This window comes from Salvelinus namaycush, chromosome 25 (genome assembly GCF_016432855.1).
Source record: "Salvelinus namaycush isolate Seneca chromosome 25, SaNama_1.0, whole genome shotgun sequence".
Classification (NCBI taxonomy): Eukaryota; Metazoa; Chordata; class Actinopteri; order Salmoniformes; family Salmonidae; genus Salvelinus; species Salvelinus namaycush.
The window spans coordinates 28,698,930-28,715,857 of NC_052331.1; the positions used below are offsets into that span (position 1 = coordinate 28,698,930).

General features: G+C 43.7%; 1 protein-coding gene across 1 annotated transcript; it reads right to left on the reverse strand.

The window, feature by feature from the left end:
- Positions 1-8,333: 8,333 nt before the first annotated feature.
- lhx8a (LIM homeobox 8a) lies at positions 8,334-11,849 on the reverse strand. Its single transcript, XM_038963283.1, has 8 exons — positions 11,787-11,849; positions 10,438-10,587; positions 10,001-10,122; positions 9,375-9,595; positions 9,046-9,143; positions 8,841-8,936; positions 8,568-8,754; positions 8,334-8,410 (listed from the first exon to the last, which is right to left on the reverse strand). The coding sequence occupies exons 1-8, from the start codon at positions 11,847-11,849 to the stop codon at positions 8,334-8,336; spliced, it is 1,014 nt and encodes a 337-aa protein (XP_038819211.1).
- Positions 11,850-16,928: the final 5,079 nt, after the last annotated feature.

A 16,928-nucleotide genomic window follows, 5' to 3' on the forward strand; every position in this document is an offset into this window, starting at 1 on the left:
ATTCAAGAGTTTTTCTATATTTTTACTATTTTCTACATAGTTTTTTAAATATTTTTTTTATTTCACCTTTATTTAACCAGGTAGGCTAGTTGAGAACAAGTTCTCATTTACAACTGCGACCTGGCCAAGATAAAGCATAGCAGTGTGAACAGACAACAACACAGAGTTACACATGGAGTAAACAATAAACAAGTCAATAACACAGTAGGAAAAAAAAGAGTCTATATACATTGTGTGCAAAAGGCATGAGGTAGGCAATAAATAGGCCATAGGAACGAATAATTACAATTTAGCAGATTAACACTGGAGTGATAAATCATCAGATGATCATGTGCAAGTAGAGATACTGGTGTGCAAAAGAGCAGAAAAGTAAATAAATAAAAACAGTATGGGGATGAGGTAGGTAAATTGGGTGGGCTATTTACAGATGGACTATGTACAGCTGCAGCGATCGGTTAGCTGCTCAGATAGCAGATGTTTAAAGTTGGTGAGGGAAATAAGTCTCCAACTTCAGCGATTTTTGCAATTCGTTCCAGTCACAGGCACCAGAGAACTGGAAGGAAAGGCGGCCAAATGAGGTGTTGGCTTTGGGGATGATCAGTGAGATATACCTGCTGGAGCGCGTGCTACGGGTGGGTGTTGTTATCGTGACCAGTGAACTGAGATAAGGCGGGGCTTTACCTAGCAGGGACTTATAGATATTTGTAGAAAAGTAGTGAAGACATCAAAAGTATGAAATAACAAATATGGAATCATGTAATAACCAAAAGAGGGTTAAACAAATCAAAATATATTTTAGATTTAAAATTCTTCAAAGTAGCCACGCTTTGCCTCGACGACAGATTTGCACACATTTCAATTAACAGGTGTGCCTTGTTAAAAGTTCATTTGTTGAATTTCTTTCCTTAATGCGTTTGAGCCAATCATTTGAGTTGTGACAAGATAGGGGTGGTATACAGAAGATAGCCCTATTTGGTAAAAAAACAAGTCCATATTATGGCAAGAACAGCTCAAATAAACAAAGAGAAATGACAGTCCATCATTACTTTAAGACATGAAGGTCAGTCAATCCGGAAAATTTCAAGAACTTTGAAAGTTTCTTCAAGTGCAGTCGCAAAAAACATCAAGCACTATGATGAAACTGGCTCTCATGAGGACCACCACAGGAAAGGAAGACCCAGAGTTACCTCTGCTGTAGAGGATAAGTTCATTAGAGTTACCAGCCTCAGAAATTGGCAAATAACTGCACCTCAGATTACAGCCCAAATAAATGCTTCACAGAGTTCAAGTAAGAGACCCACCACAACATCAACTGTACAGAGGAGACTGCGTGAATCAGGACTTCATGGTCAAATTGCTGCAAAGAAACCACTACTAAAGGACACCAATAAGAAGAGACTTGCTTGGGCCAAGAAACACGAGCAATGGACATTAGACCGGTGGAAATACAGTATATCATTTTGGTCTGATGAGTACAAATTTGAGATTTTTGGTTCCAACCGCAGTGTCTTTGTGAGATGCAGAGTAGGTGAACGGATGATCTCCGCATGTGTGGTTCCCACCGTGAAGCATGGAGGAGGTGTGATGGTGTGGGGGTGCTTTGCTGGTGACACTGTCAGTGATTTTATTTAGAATTCAAGGCACACTTAACCAGCATGGCTACCACACCATTCTGTAGCGATACGCCATACCATCTGGTTTGCTCTTAGTGAGACTATCATTTGTTTTTCAACAGGACAATGACCCGAAACACACCTCCAGGCTGTGTAAGGGCTATTTGACCAAGAAGAAGAGTGATGGTGCTGCATCAGATGACCTGGCCAAGTGATTCCTCATGAAGCTGGTTGAGAGAATGCCAAGTGTGTGCAAAGCTGTCATCAAAGCAAAGGGTGGCTACTTTGAAGAATCTCAAATATATTTTGATTTGTTTAACACTTTTTGGGGGGGTACATGTGTTTCATAGTTTATCTTCACTATTATTCTACAATGTAGAAAATAGTAAAATAAAGAAAAACCCTTGAATGAGGTGTGTCCAAACATAAATACACTTATACATAAACAAAAATACACTCTGAACAAAAATATAAACGCAACATGTAAGGTGTTGGTCCCACAGAAATTTTCCATGTGCACAAAAAGCTGATCTCTCAAATTTTGTGCACAAGTTTGTTTTCATCCATGTTAGTGAGCATTTCTCCTTTGCCAAGATAATCCATCCACCTGACCGGTTTGACATATAAAGAAGCTGATTAAACAGCATGATCATTACACAGGTGCACCTTGTGCTGGGGGACAAAAGGCCACTTTAAAATGTGAAGTTGTCACAACATAATGCTTAAAGATGTCTTTAAGTTTTTAGGGAGCATGCAATTGGCATGCTGACTGCAGGACTGTCCACCCAGAGCTGTAGCCAGAGAATTAAATGTTGATTTCTCTACATAATGTCACGTTCCTGACCTGTTTTCTGTTATTTTTGTATGTGTTTAGTTGGTCAGGGCGTGAGTTGGGGTGGGCATTCTATGTTTTGTGTTTCTATGTTTAGGTCATTTGTAATTAGCCTTATATGGTTCTCAATCAGGGACAGGTGTTTGACGTTTCCTCTGATTGAGAACCATATAAAGGTAGGCTGTTCACACTGTTTGTTTGTGGGTGATTGTCGTCCGTGTCTGTGTATGTTGCACCACACGGGACTGTTTCGGTTTGTTCGTTCGTTTGTTGTAGTCTGTACCTGTTCGTGCGTTCTTCGTGTTATATGTAAGTTCTCATAGTTCAGGTCTGTCTACGTTCGTTTGTTATTTTGTAGTTTGTTGAAGTGTTTTCGGTTTTCGTCTTTACTTTAATAAACTTCATTATGTCAAATTATCATGCTGCGCTTTGGTCCAATCCCTACTCCTCCTCTTCGGACGAAGAGGAGGAGGACAGCCGTTACAGAATCACCCACCAACCATGGTTCAAGCAGCGTGAGAGGAACCAGCAGCAGCGGCCAAAGAACCAGGACTCGTGGACTTGGGAGGAAATATTGGACGGAAAGGGACCCTGGGCTCAACCAGGAGAATATCGCCGCCCCAAAGCTGAGCTGGAGGCAGCGAAAGCAGAGAGGCGGCGTTTCGAGGAGCTAGCTCGGAAGCAGGAGAAGGATCTGGGCTACACTACGTGGGAGGAGATCGACAGGTGGGCGATCAACCCAGGGCGAGTGCCGGAGCCCGCCTGGGATTCTCTGGCGCAGTGCGAGGAGGGATACCGGCGAATGGAGGCAGCACGACGACGCGGTAGGAAGCCTGTGAGTAAACCCCAAAAATTTCTTGGGGGGGGGCTAAAAGGGAGAGTGGCGAAGTCAGGTAGGAGACCTGCGCCCACTCCCTGTACTTACCGTGGAGAGCGAGAGTACGGGCAGACACCGTGTTACGCAGTAGAGCGCATGGTGTCTCCTGTACGTGTGCATAGCCCGGTGCGGGTTATTCCACCTCCCCGCACTGGCAGGGCTAGAATGAGCATTGAGCCAAGTGCCATGAAGCCGGCTCTACATATCTGGCCACCAGTGCGTCTCCTCAGGCCGGCTTACATGGCACCAGCCTTACGCATGGTGTCCCCGGTTCGCCTACATAGCCCGGTGCGGGTTATTCCACCTCCCCGCACTGGTCGGGCGACGGGGAGCATACAACCAGGTAAGGTTGGGCAGGCTCAGTGCTCAAGGGAGCCAGTACGCCTGCACGGTCCGGTATTTCCGGCGCCACCTCCCCGCTCCAGGCCAGTACCACCAGTGCCTACACCATGCACCAGGCTTCCAGTGCGTCTCCAGAGCCCTGTTCCTCCTCCACGCACTAGCCCTGTGGTGCGTGTCTCCAGCCCAGTACCTCCAGTTCCGGCACCACGCATAAAGCCTCCTGTGCGTCTCCAGAGCCCTGTACGCACTGTTCCTTCTCCCCGTACTCGCCCTGATGTGTGTGCCCTCAGCCCGGTAACACCAGTGCCGGTACCACGCACCAGGCCTATAGTACGCCTTGAGAGTCCAGTGTGCCCTGTTGTTGTTCCCCGCACTAGCCTGATGGTGCGTGTCCTTAGCCCGGTACCTCCAGTTCCGGTACCACGCACCAGGCCTACAGTGCGTCTCAGCCGGCCAGAGTCTGCCGTCTGCCCAGCGGCGCCTGAACGGCCCGTCTGCCCAGCGGCGCCTGAACTGCCCGTCTGCCCAGCGGCGCCTGAACTGCCCGTCTGCCCAACGCCGTCTGAACTGTCCGTCTGCCAAGCGTCGCATGAACTGCCCGTCGGTACTGAGCCTTCAAAGCCGCCCGTCTGCCATGAGCCTACAGAGCCGTCCGCCAGACAGGAGCCGCTAGAGCCTTCCGCCAGACAGGAGCAGCCAAAGCCTTCTGCCAGACAGGATCAGCCAGAGCCTTCCGCCAGACAGGATCAGCCAGAGCCTTCCGCCAGCCATGACCAGCCAGAGCCGTCATCCAGCCATGACCAGCCAGAGCCGTCATCCAGCCATGATCAGCCAGAGCCGTCATCCAGCCATGACCAGCCAGAGCCGTCATCCAGCCATGACCAGCCAGAGCCGTCATCCAGCCATGACCAGCCAGAGCCGTCATCCAGCCATGACCAGCCAGAGCCGTCATCCAGCCATGACCAGCCAGAGCCGTCATCCAGCCATGACCAGCCAGAGCCGTCATCCAGCCATGACCAGCCAGAGCCGTCATCCAGCCATGACCAGCCAGAGCCGTCATCCAGCCAGGATCCGCCAGAGCCGTCATCCAGCCAGGATCCGCCAGAGCCAGCCAGCCAGGATCCGCCATCCAGTCCGGTGCTGCCGTCCCTCAGTCCGGTGCTGCCGTCCCTCAGTCCGGAGCTGCCGTCCCTCAGTCCGGAGCTGCCGTCCCTCAGTCCGGAGCTGCCGTCCCTCAGTCCGGAGCTGCCGTCCCTCAGTCCGGAGCTGCCCCTTATCCCGGTGCTGCTCCTTATCCCGGTGATGCCCCTTAATTTAGGTGGGGTTATTTGGAGGGTGGTCATTGAGAGGGGGATAAAAAAGCGGGGATTTATTACGCCCAGAGCCTGAGCCGCCACCGTGGACAGATGCCCACCCAGACCCTCACCTAGACTTTTGGTGGTGCGTCCGGAGTTCGCACCTTGAGGGGGGGGGTTCTGTCACGTTCCTGACCTGTTTTCTGTTATTTTTGTATGTGTTTAGTTGGTCAGGGCGTGAGTTGGGGTGGGCATTCTATGTTTTGTGTTTCTATGTTTAGGTCATTTGTAATTAGCCTTATATGGTTCTCAATCAGGGACAGGTGTTTGACGTTTCCTCTGATTGAGAACCATATAAAGGTAGGCTGTTCACACTGTTTGTTTGTGGGTGATTGTCTCCTGTGTCCGTATATGTTACCACACGGGACTGTATCGTTTGTTTGTAGTCTGTTCCTGTTCGTGAGTTCTTCGTGTATTTATGTAAGTTCCATGTTCAGGTCTGTCTACGTCGTTTTGTTATTTTGTAGTTTGTTGAAGTGTTTTCGGTTTTCGTTCTTTACTTTAATAAACTTCGTTATGTCAAATTATCACGCTGTGCTTTGGTCCAATCCCTACTCCTCCTCTTCGTCTGAAGAGGAGGAGGAAGACCGTTACACATAAGCTGCCTCCAATGTTGTTTTAGAGAATTTGGCAGTACCTCTAACCGGCCTCAACTGCAGACCACGTGTTGCCACGCCAGACCAGAACCTACACATCCGGCTTCTTCACCTGCGGAATCATCTGACACCAGCCACCCGGAAAGCTGATGCAACTGTGGGTTTGCACAACCGAAAAAATTCTGCAGTTTGGTGCCGTAACCGACTTCTGTGGGCAAATGATCACCTTCGATGGCCACTGTGCTCTTCACGGATGAATCCCGGTCTCAACTGTACCCGGGAGATGGCAGACAGCGTCGTGTGGGCTAGCAGTTTGCTGATGTCAACGTTGTTAACAGAGTGCCCCGTGGTGGTGGTGTGGGTATGGGCAGGCATAAGCTACAGACAACAAACACAATTGCATTTTATCGATGGCAATTTTATTGCACAAAGATACTGTTGAGATTCTAAGGCCCATTGTTGTGCCATTCATCCGCAGCCTTCACTTCATGCTTCAGCATGATAATTCACAGGCCCAATGTGGCAAGGATCTGTACGCAATTCCTGGAAGCTGAAAATGTTGCAGTTCTTCCATGGTCTGCATTCTTACCAGACATGTCACCTATTGAGCATGTTTCGGATGCTCTGGATTGACAGCATGTTTCAGTTCCCGCCAATATTCAAAATCTTTGCACAGCCATTGAAGAGTAGGACAAAATTCCACAGGCCACAATCAACAGCCTGATCAACTCTATGTAAAGGAGATATGCATGAGGCTTACGGTGGTCACACCAGATACCGACTGGTTTTCTGATCCCTGCCCATACTGTACCTTTCTATTTAAGAGATTCATGACCAACAGATATACAGTACCTTTGGAAAGTATTCAGACCCCTTAACTTTTTACAAATGTTTGTTAGGTTACAGCCTTATTCTAAAATGTATTAAATAGTTTCTTTCCCCCTTAATCTACTCACAATACCCAATAATGACAAAGCAAAAACAGGTTAAGAAATGTTTTTAAATAAACCAACACATTTAAATAAGTATTCAGACCCCTTTACTTTGTTGAAGCACCTTTGGCAGCGATTACAGCCTCAGTCTTCTTGGGTATAACGCTACAAGCTTGGCACACCTGTATTTGGGGAGTTTCTCCCATTCTTCTCTGCAGATCCTCCCAAGCTCTCAGGTTGGATGGGGAGCATTGCTGCACAGCTATTTTCAGGTCTCTTCAGAGATGTTCGATCGGGTTCAAGTCTCTGCCACTCAAGGACATTCAGAGACTTGTCCAGAAGCCACTCCTGTGTTGTCTTGTCTGTGTTCTTTGGGTCGTTGTCCTGTTGGAAGGTGAAACTTCGCCCGAGAATGAGGTCCTGAGCGCTCTGGAGCAGGTTTTCATTAAGGAGCGTTCTCTGTACTTTGTCCATTCATCTTTGCCTCGATCCTGTCTAGTCCCTGCCGCTGAAAAACATCCCCACAGCATGATGCTGCCACTATCATGCTTCACCGAAGGGATGGTGCCAGGTTTCCTCCAGATGTGATGCTTGGCATTCAGGCCAACGAGTTCAATCTTGGTTTCATTAGACTAGAGAATCTTGTTTCTCGTGGTCAGAGTCTTTAGGTGTCTTTTGTCAAACTCCATTCAGGCTGTCATGTGCCTTTTTACTGAGGAGTGGTTTCTGTCTGGCCACTCTACCATAAAGGCCTGATTGGTGGAGTGCTGCAGAGATGGTTGTCCTTCTGGAAGGTTCTCCCATCTCCTCAGAGGAGCTGTCAGTGACCATCGGGTTCTTGGTCACATTCCTGACCAAGGCCCTTCTATTGCTCAGTTCGGCCAGGCGGACAGCTTCAAAACTTCCATTTAAGAATGATGGAGGCCACTGTGTTCTTGGGAACCTTCAATGCTTCCCCAGATCTGTGCCTTGACACATTCCTGTCTCGGAGCTCTACAGACAATTCCTTCAACCTCATGGCTTGGTTTTTGTTCTGACATGCACAGTCAACTGTGGAACCTTAGACAGGTGTGTGCCTTTCCAAATCATGTCCAATCAATTGCATTTACTTCAGGAGGACTCCAATCAAGTTGTCAAAACAGCTCAAGGATGATAAATGGAAACAGGATGCACCCGAGTTCAATTGAGTCTCATGTAAATAAGTATTCAGACCCTTTGTTATAAGGTATGTTTATTTTTTTATAAATTTACAAACATTTCTAGAAACCTGTTTTTGCTTTGTCATTACCTCATGTGTGTAGATTGCTGAGGATTTTTTATTTAATCCATTTTAGAAGGCTAATGTAACAAAATTTGGGGAAAAGTCAAGGGGTCTGAATAACTTTCTGAAGGCACTGTATAGCTGTATTCAGTCATATGAAATCTATAGATTAGTGCCCAAATAATTTTTCAATTGACTTATTTCCTTATGAACTGTAACTCAGTAAAAATCTTTGAAATTGTTGCATATTTCATTTTTGTTCAGTGTACAACTAATCTATTAATACATTTATTTTTTTACAAAGTGCTCAGTCACATACCTCAAATAAATTAAATGCCAACCAATATGTACAATACATCAACAACAAGTTTACATATTAACCTTATTTTACATCTGAATTTGATCTCCTTCAATAAATCCCCATAGCAGATCATTTTGCACCCCACCCTTTAATGGACAGGGGTATCGCATTGGCTCCTCAGCATTCTAACCAATGGTAATGGCCGGTTCCGCAGGGTGTGAAAATCAGGCATGGCTGATTGGCAGCTGTGTCATGGAATGGTATAAAAGAGGCTGGAACACCAGGGAGGAGGGAGAGTGCACTGTGAAGAACAAACATAATAGCCCATTGGGTTATGAAATAATGTGATTTCAGATCTTTGCACTGAATTCTAAAGCAAAACTAATAAGATGTTACTAAGAAAGCTTAACCCACAAGACATAAAAAAGATGAACCTGTGATGTGCTGGTTTTGCTCACCATCCATGTAAGTGTGTAGTGCTGTAAGCACGGGTGTGTCTGTTGGTATGTAGGATGTGTAGTGTAGATCCTCCATAAGAGGCGGAGAAAGACTGGACTGCTGTAGTGACGACATCGCTGCAGATGGCACATGGTGCTGAGGGCTCACATGCTTCTTATGACGAGCTCGACAGTTCTGGAACCAAACCTGGACATTCAATAGGGATGGGTTAAGCTTCATTTGTAACTTCAGGGACACCTAGAATTGTTTGACTAGACTGTTAGAGAGCTCACCTGAATGACCCTGCGACTGAGGCCAGTCCTCTCTGCCAGCTTCTGGAGGGTCTGAGCATCTGGGTTGTTGTCCTGAGCAAACTGGGCCTGCATCACCTGACAGACAAGATACAGTGAATGTAAGATGGTCACACAATCATATCATTCATATGCAAACATCCAGGATAGTCATTTCTGGAGTGACAGGAAAGTAATAAATGTTCACCTGTAACTGGTCTGTGGTGAAGCTAGTGCGAGCCCTCTTAGCTGGTTTGGGATGAGACCCTTCTTGCTCTGATGGCGGGGCTCCCTCTACAGTAACACCTTTTCATGTAAACACATGACCACATAGGTCATCACATTGCATAGGAAAATGAGGAAGGCTAATTGACAAATCTAGAATCTCATATTTAGCAATTGTTTCAAAATAATTAAATTGCCTAAATTAAATTGCTACATCAATCATACATGTGTAGAAAAACAGTTAGTGTACAATTAACACATTTTTAAAAATGCAGGCCTTATTCTTTCTACACACCTTTTAATGTTGCTTACCACTTTCCATGGCCTGTTTCAGGTTGTCCAGCATGCAGTCGTAGTGGATTCGACACAGCACCCTCTCCTCCACCAGGGCAAATTCCTCCCCCGTGGAGAGCTGGCGCTTGCAGGAGAAGCAGGCGAAGCAGGCCAGGTGGTAGGTGTTGCCCTTTGCTCTCCTCACCCAGTCTTTGGAGTGCATGTTCCTGCCACAGTGGGCACAGCGAGTTCCATACTTCCTGTGGGAAAGTTGGATTGCAAACAAACTACAGATCAAAACCACTAAAGGCAGGGTAGTCATTTACTTTTTTAAATCAACAAAATTATTTGATCATGAATCTAGAAATACAAGGTTGTCCCCCAAAAATGCATTTAATGTAAATTGAAGGCTGTAGAGAAGTCCTACTATGAATGGTGTGGCTATAAATACTAGAGGTCCCAAGGTTAACAGCCATTTATCTTGCCTTGTAGAAAGTCTCATTAACATCATTAGATAACAATTGAATGTCATGTCAAAGTTGCAACTTCAGATGTAGCCTAAACTCAACTCTCCGTTGACGTGAAGTACATCGTGGAGTTGAGTTTTACTTGGCTAATCGCGCTAGAACCCTCCCTGTATGGAAGAGGCCTCCCTTTTCACCTACCTGAAGTAGTCGAGTTTGCAGAAAACCACCTCGTCTTTGATGTAGCAACTGACATGTCTTCCTAGAGGAGTTTGGCACATGCTGCACGAGAGGCAGTTCACGTGCCAACACAAGTTGTTCACCTGAAATGTAGCCACAACAGTTAAACAGATTTATTTGCCCGAAAGAGTAGCCTGGTCTACAGTTTTAGCCACGAAAATTAGGCAAGTGTGAACACCATTCGATGTTAATAGTAACAATTTTGCTTAACTTAAAACGTCATTTTATTTACCAAATAGGCCTACGTCAAAAAAAAAAATCCTGTCACAGTTAAAAATGTGAACGCTTTAGGGATCCTAGGCCTATGCGTTTATGGACGTTGGGGGAGAAAAAAAATGTACATACAGATTTTAGGCCTTGGTTGAATATCTAAGCCGGTCATAGGCTCGGCAACTTACCTTGAGTAGGTATTTGTCAACTATCTCCAAACCACAACTTGTACAAAGGCTTTTCCCCAGAGAGGCTGATGCCATCGTCTGCGGTGTCAAGGAAGACAAAGACGAGGATGGTGAATACGACTCATCTCCAAAAATGTAATCCGATGTGCCCTAGATATATAAAACAGAAAAATAAGACATGATTGACATAAGGCAAACTTTTCCATGCATAAATTAACAATTTCATATGCCTAAATTTGACCAGGCCTATCCATGTCTGGGTTTTCCGCTTTACCATCGGACTTTCCTGATAGTACATACATTTGTCATCTAAAGTAGTTTTGACTGACGTGGTTTTCCCACCTAGTTATCTTAAGATGAATGCACAAACTAAATCGCTCTGGTTACGAGTCTGCTTATTGACATGTAAAATGAAGGCACCCGTGAAGGCATAGGTATAGGCCCAATTTCCACTGGTAAGGTTTCACGCATAGGCCTACTATTAAAAATAGGCTACCGGTATACCCGTTTGATTACCCTTCCTTATGCTACTTGTCGGCGTATTGACTGTACGTTTGTTTATTCCATGTGTAACTGTTTGTGTCTCACTGCTTTGCTTTATTTTGGCCAGGTCGCAGTTGTAAATGAGAACTTGTTCTCAACTGGGCTACCTGGTTAAATAAAGGTTAAATTAAAAAAAGTATACTCAAAGAATCGGAAGATGCCCTTCCACATCCCTCCTTAGGCATAGTGACTAGTCAAAATATGCACTGGGGATGGCCTTTACCTCCACTTCTGCTTGCTATGACAACCACGACGAAAAAAATAGGACTAAAATGCCATCTTCAAGAACCCTTTAATAATTGTTTTGGTACACATGAACCAAAACTCTTGAAATGTTAAACCACTTATCAACAAAATAACGTCCATGGTTCAACGCCTATCAATTTCTGCTGTCAATCACATTAGTTCTCTGCAGAAAGGCAATTCTTGTAAAATGATCACATTCAGGACGAATGACTGAACAAAAATGCCAAATCAAACATACAGATTTGTTTGGCAGTTATCAGCATGGCAGCTTTCTCCAAACCAACGCGCAGGCAGCCATGTATTTTGATTAGCCTGTAACGCAACCTCCCTCAGGTAATGCACTGATTTGTGCAGAGACAACGAATGGGTGGCCAGCTCAAATCTAAAATTATTAATTTGAAACAGTCGCCCGTCGGTTTGGAGTAGCCTAACATTTTACCGAATGTTGGATGTTTAAACAATAAATGGTAGGCCTAATAGCACCATATAATATCGAAAAATTCGCTAAACAATGAATGCTCGATAATTTCTTCAAACTTTTAATATGGATATAGGCATACCGTGCTGTCGAAGGTCGAGTTAAACCCATTTTCAATGTCATCCACCTCGGGGCAAGCCAACATTTGTTCGCTTTTCCAATACATTACGTTGTAGCCCTAGAACAAAACGCAAATCCACCAGGATAATAGTCCCATATAGATTCCATCCAGTGTCAGAGGCAGCTGCACCAACCCCATGCTCTAGCGAAAGCAATCTTTGCATTAGTGAGGTTGGAACTTTTTCCTCTCCATTTTCCTTTTGACTGTCTTGGCCGCACCTCCTTGACACATATGCCCGCCTTGCAGTGGATATGAGATGTTATACATTGGGAAAGTATTTCAGTAATACGTCAGAGGTGATAACACATCTGTCGATATAGCTTTTTATTTTCGTTATTTATACATAATACAACAATCCTCCATGATAAGATGCTCATAATTTCGTTTTATTTCACACGCTGCTGCTAAAGGTGAAAATAAACTAAAACAAATGTAACAGGTCATTTAGGCTTTGTTCAGCTCTTACAATTTATAGCCCAATGTTTGCAACCTTAGTTTCAGAAAAGAAAGAACTCGCATTGCGGCAATCAGTTCGTTTTTAATCCATCCCATTCGGACTAACCGATAGCATCTGGGCAGAGAGCAACTGACAGCAGCCCAATTGGGTTTATTGTCTCGTAGTTGAGTTCAGCATCTTTATTGCTGCCTGCAGCTGATGATGGTGACGGTAGTTCAATGAACGATGGGCCCTATAAATGCTAAATACAAGTAGGTTTGTGAAACCCCTATCATTTTTAAATAATTTAGTGTGTGCCCATTTTTTCTTTGTTTTGCCATGGTAAACACGTGCAAAGCTTTAGTAAAACCATATATAAAAGGCGTGGGGACCCTTTTCAATAGGAAAGCTTACAGTTCGAAGTATCTGATTTAAAAAAGAGATGTGCAATCTTCAGCATTATAATAATTGTCATCATGCCTCTGCTATAAGTTGTTATGCAATGTTGGCTATGGCCCACTGCAGGAATAAAAAAAAAATGGTACCAAGATTTTTCAGTAGGACTCAATTTTTTTCGTTTTCATAATACAAATACATGCTTATTATAATGTTTAGGCGAATAATAGCCAGCATAATACAACTCAATCTTGTTTTAATGTTGAATTATCCTGTTTGAATTTTTTGTTGTTGATATTAATTATTTCCTGTAGGCCTACGTTTCCCTAAATTGTGATAGCCTGTGCAAACTAGGCATCCCTATATATTTGATTTGATCGCACTTTGATTAGTTTTTGCAAAGTTATTGTTTTTCTTATAAGACTATTTGTTTTGTAAATGTAACTATTCTTTCTTTCAAATAGGCTGTATTTATTTGTTAACAGCAACATATTGCTTTCAGATAGTCCTAATGTAAACGTTCCAATATCTTTAAATTAATCCAAATGAGCCTATTATTATTATTATTATTATTATTATGATTTTTCACGTTGTTAAATGATAATTTGAGAAATTCGATTTGAACCAAATTTTGTCGAATGGGTTTTTTTCGTCATGGGAAAAATTTGCCGAGACTAAACATTCGGTAGTCTATAGTTAACATGCATGTCTAATTTTATTAGATTCACCTTAACTAGAATATGTTATTTCACAAGAGCAGACCGAACAGTTTAAACCTCTCACTGGGCTACTACTGAAACCTACTGAATCGGATCAAATGAACGGTATGCTTATTAAAATATGCAAGCATGATTCATTTTTTTTTCAAGTGTGTGATTGACAATATCAGCCCCTTCATCTGTGTTTCTCCCTATGTGGACATTTCACAGCAAAGCCACAAGCGTTCAAAATATCAATTTTCAGACTCAGGGGGAAAATGTTTTTTTTTTTTTTTGTAACATATACTTGTAAACTCCCTATGATTTAAATCCTTCGTCAGGGAATTTCACCATGTAACAAACCTAATGGCCCATTTCAGAACTTTATTTCCTGGTCGGTAATCGCTGTTAATGTTATTAGTTAGTTAGATATAATGTATAGTCCATCACATGTATGACACAATTTTTTCAAATTGATTCCCTCATAATAGTGGATCACATTTTCTATAACACTTTTCTCAAAGTCTTGGAGCTCCCTACAGTATATTATATGAGGACATTCACCTAATTTAATCATGTACAGACAGACAGAAAGACTGACAGAAAGACAGGTTTTCTAGAGTTTGTAAAGAGGAAGGTATTGTCTCGAAAAAATAAATTGATGTTTTGTCACGTACATCACCAAATAGGTGCAGAGAAATGTATTGTTTTAAAGGGTCAGCCATAGATGCACCCTGTACTGCAATTGCTAATTAGGGTTAAGTGCCTTGTTCAAGGGCACATCGACAGATTATTCAACGTGTCGGCTTGGGTAATCGACTTTTTGGTTACTGGCGCAAGGCTCTAACCGCCTGCCGCCCTACTATTATTGTGATAGTTTGTTAAGGGTCCATTGGAGAGATAAAGAAATGTATGCCTGACATCATTGCCGAAACTGTCATCTTGCTAAATTAGTGCTCTCTCTTACTCAGACCATTGTGTACAAAGCTCAGATGAAGGTGTATTGAGTCTAATCTTTTGGCTAGGTTATGATACACTATATATACAAAAGTATGTGGATACCCCTTCAAATTAGTGGATTTGGCTATTTCAGCCAAACCCGTTAGTGACAGGTGTATAAAATCTAGCACACAGCCATGCAATCTCCATAGACAACCATTGGCAGTAGAATGGCCTTACCGAAGAGCTCAGTGACTTTCAATGTGGTACCGTCATAGGATGCCACCTTTCCAACAAGTCAGTTCGTCAAATTTCTGTCCTGCTTGAGCTGACCCGGTCAACTGCAAGTGCTGTTATTGCGAAGTGGAAATGTCTAAGAGCAGCAACGGCTCAGCCACAAAGTGGTAGACCACACAAGCTCACAGAACAGAACGTCGAGTGCTGAAGCACGTAGCGTGTACAAATCATCTGTCCTCAGTTGCAATACTCACTATCGAGTTACAAACTGCCTCTGGAAGCAACGTCAGCACACAAATTGTTCGTCGGGAGCTTCATGAAATGGGTTTCCATGGCCGAGCCACTGCACACAAGCCTAAAATCACCATACACAATCCCAAGCGTCAGCTGGAGTGGCGTAAAGCTCGCCGCTATTGGACTCTGGAGGAGTTGAAACACTTTCTCTGGAGTGATGAATCACACTTCAACATCTGGCAGTCGACGGACGAATCTGGGTTTGGCGGATGCCAGGAGAACACTACCTACCCAAAAGCATAGTGGCAACTGTAAAGTTTGGTGGAGGAGGAATAATGGTCTGGGGCTGTTTTTCCAGTGAAGGGAAATCTTAACGCTACAGCATACAATGGAATTCTAGATGATTCTGTGGCAACAGTTTGGAGAAGACACTTTCCTGTTTCAGCATGACAATGCCCCTGATCACCAAGCGAGGTCCATACAGAAATGGTTTGTTGAGATCGGTATGGAAGAACTTGACTGGCCTGCACAGAACCCTGACCTCAACCCCATCAAACACCTTTGGGATGAATTGGAACGCTGACTGCGAGCCAGGCCTAATCGTCCAACATCAGTTCCTGACCTCACTAATGCTCTTGTGGCTGAATGGAAGCAAGTCCCTGCAGCAATGTTCCAACATCTAGTGGAAAGCCTTCCCAGAAGAGTGGAGGCTGTTATAGCATTAACTCCACATTAATACCCATGATTTTGGAATGAGATGTTCGACGAGCAGGTGTCCACATACTTTTGGTATTGTAGTGTATAATTTCAGGTGACATAATTTAAAAGACATTGGGGGAATATTGTTGATTGACTTGACATCAGTGTGTGTTTGCCTCTCTGACACCAAACTCAAAAATGGTTTCAAATAGAACTGCAGTGATCACCAAAGTGCACGGTGTTACTCTTTGCTACAGTACTTACTAAGTCGCTCTGTATAAGGGCACCTGCTAAATAAACAACATGTACAAGGTACACAACTCCTGGGCAAGTCCTGCAGCACAGCTGAAGATTGAATCCTTTTTGTTCCTTGGCCTCTGCCTCTCTTTTTTCACTCTACTATGTGTGAGTCACCAAGCGCATATCATGTTGAGCTCTGGGTGGGTACAACCACAGAAATATAATTCATAAAATGGACAAAGCTCGTCAGTCCAGAGATTTCTGGGTGTTACACAAAATATGGATGCCAGTGTATCCACTCTGAAACGTTGACTTAAATGGGAGTCTGCTCCATTTTACTAATCCTAATTCTGTGTATTCGAAAGAGAGTGGAGGGGCCCTCTGAATTCTGATGTTGTGCCACATTCTAGAACGTTGTTGGGAAATGGGCGACTTGGTTCCTCCATTCTCTTGTGTTCATGGCGCTCTTTCGATTTCCCATCATAGTGAAACCCCCATCCTGTTACACATATACGTGGAGGAAGCAGAAGTCAGAGGAGGGACTAGCATTTACACACAGTAGAAAATGTAACACATACAACAACTGGTGAATGATAGACACTACAAAGTGAGCTGATATGTGATCAAAGTGTAAAAAAAAATAGGAAATGGATCCTTTACTTAAGACTTCTGCTGCTGTTTTTCCTCCCTCAAAACAGTCTGAAAACATTTCACATCCCCCTTTCCTCTTGCATTGCAATTCTTCTTCCAGTTACGTCTGTTGTAGGGCTCTCTCTATTGTGTTATTGGAGATATACTGGGTCCACAGATATTCCTGTGTGTGAGACAATACCCTTCAAATCATTGCATCTCATCATTAGCCATATAAGAATAACAAACCTAAAGGAAGTTATGTCTTGGTTTTTCTTTGTTGATGGACAGGCACAGAACATTTACCTATGGCTATTGTTTTTAATTCAAATATATATCAAAACTATGAAATAACACATATGGAATCATGTAGTAACCAAAAAAGTGTTACACAAATCAAAGTATATTTATATTTGAGATTCCTCAAAGTAGACACCCTTTGCCTTGACAGCTTTGTACACTCTTGCCATTCTCTCAACCAGCTTCATGAGGTAGTCACCTGGAATGCACTTAAATTAACTGGTGTGCCTTGTTAAAAGTTCATTTGTGGAATTTCTTTCCTTAATGCGCTTGAGCTAATCAGTTGTGTTGTGA

What these genes read in the sequence shown, in the direction of transcription:
- lhx8a (XM_038963283.1), bottom strand. Translation starts at nt 11,849, where the DNA reads ATGTTGGCTTGCCCCGAGGTGGATGACATTGAAAATGGGTTTAACTCG. An exon ending in TGCAAACTCGACTACTTCAG is followed by an intron (nt 9,596 to 10,000) that starts GTAGGTGAAAAG and finishes ACTTTCCCACAG; the next exon opens with GAAGTATGGAACTCGCTGTG. An exon ending in ACTACACACTTACATGGATG is followed by an intron (nt 8,411 to 8,567) that starts GTGAGCAAAACC and finishes TGTTCTTCACAG; the next exon opens with TGCACTCTCCCTCCTCCCTG.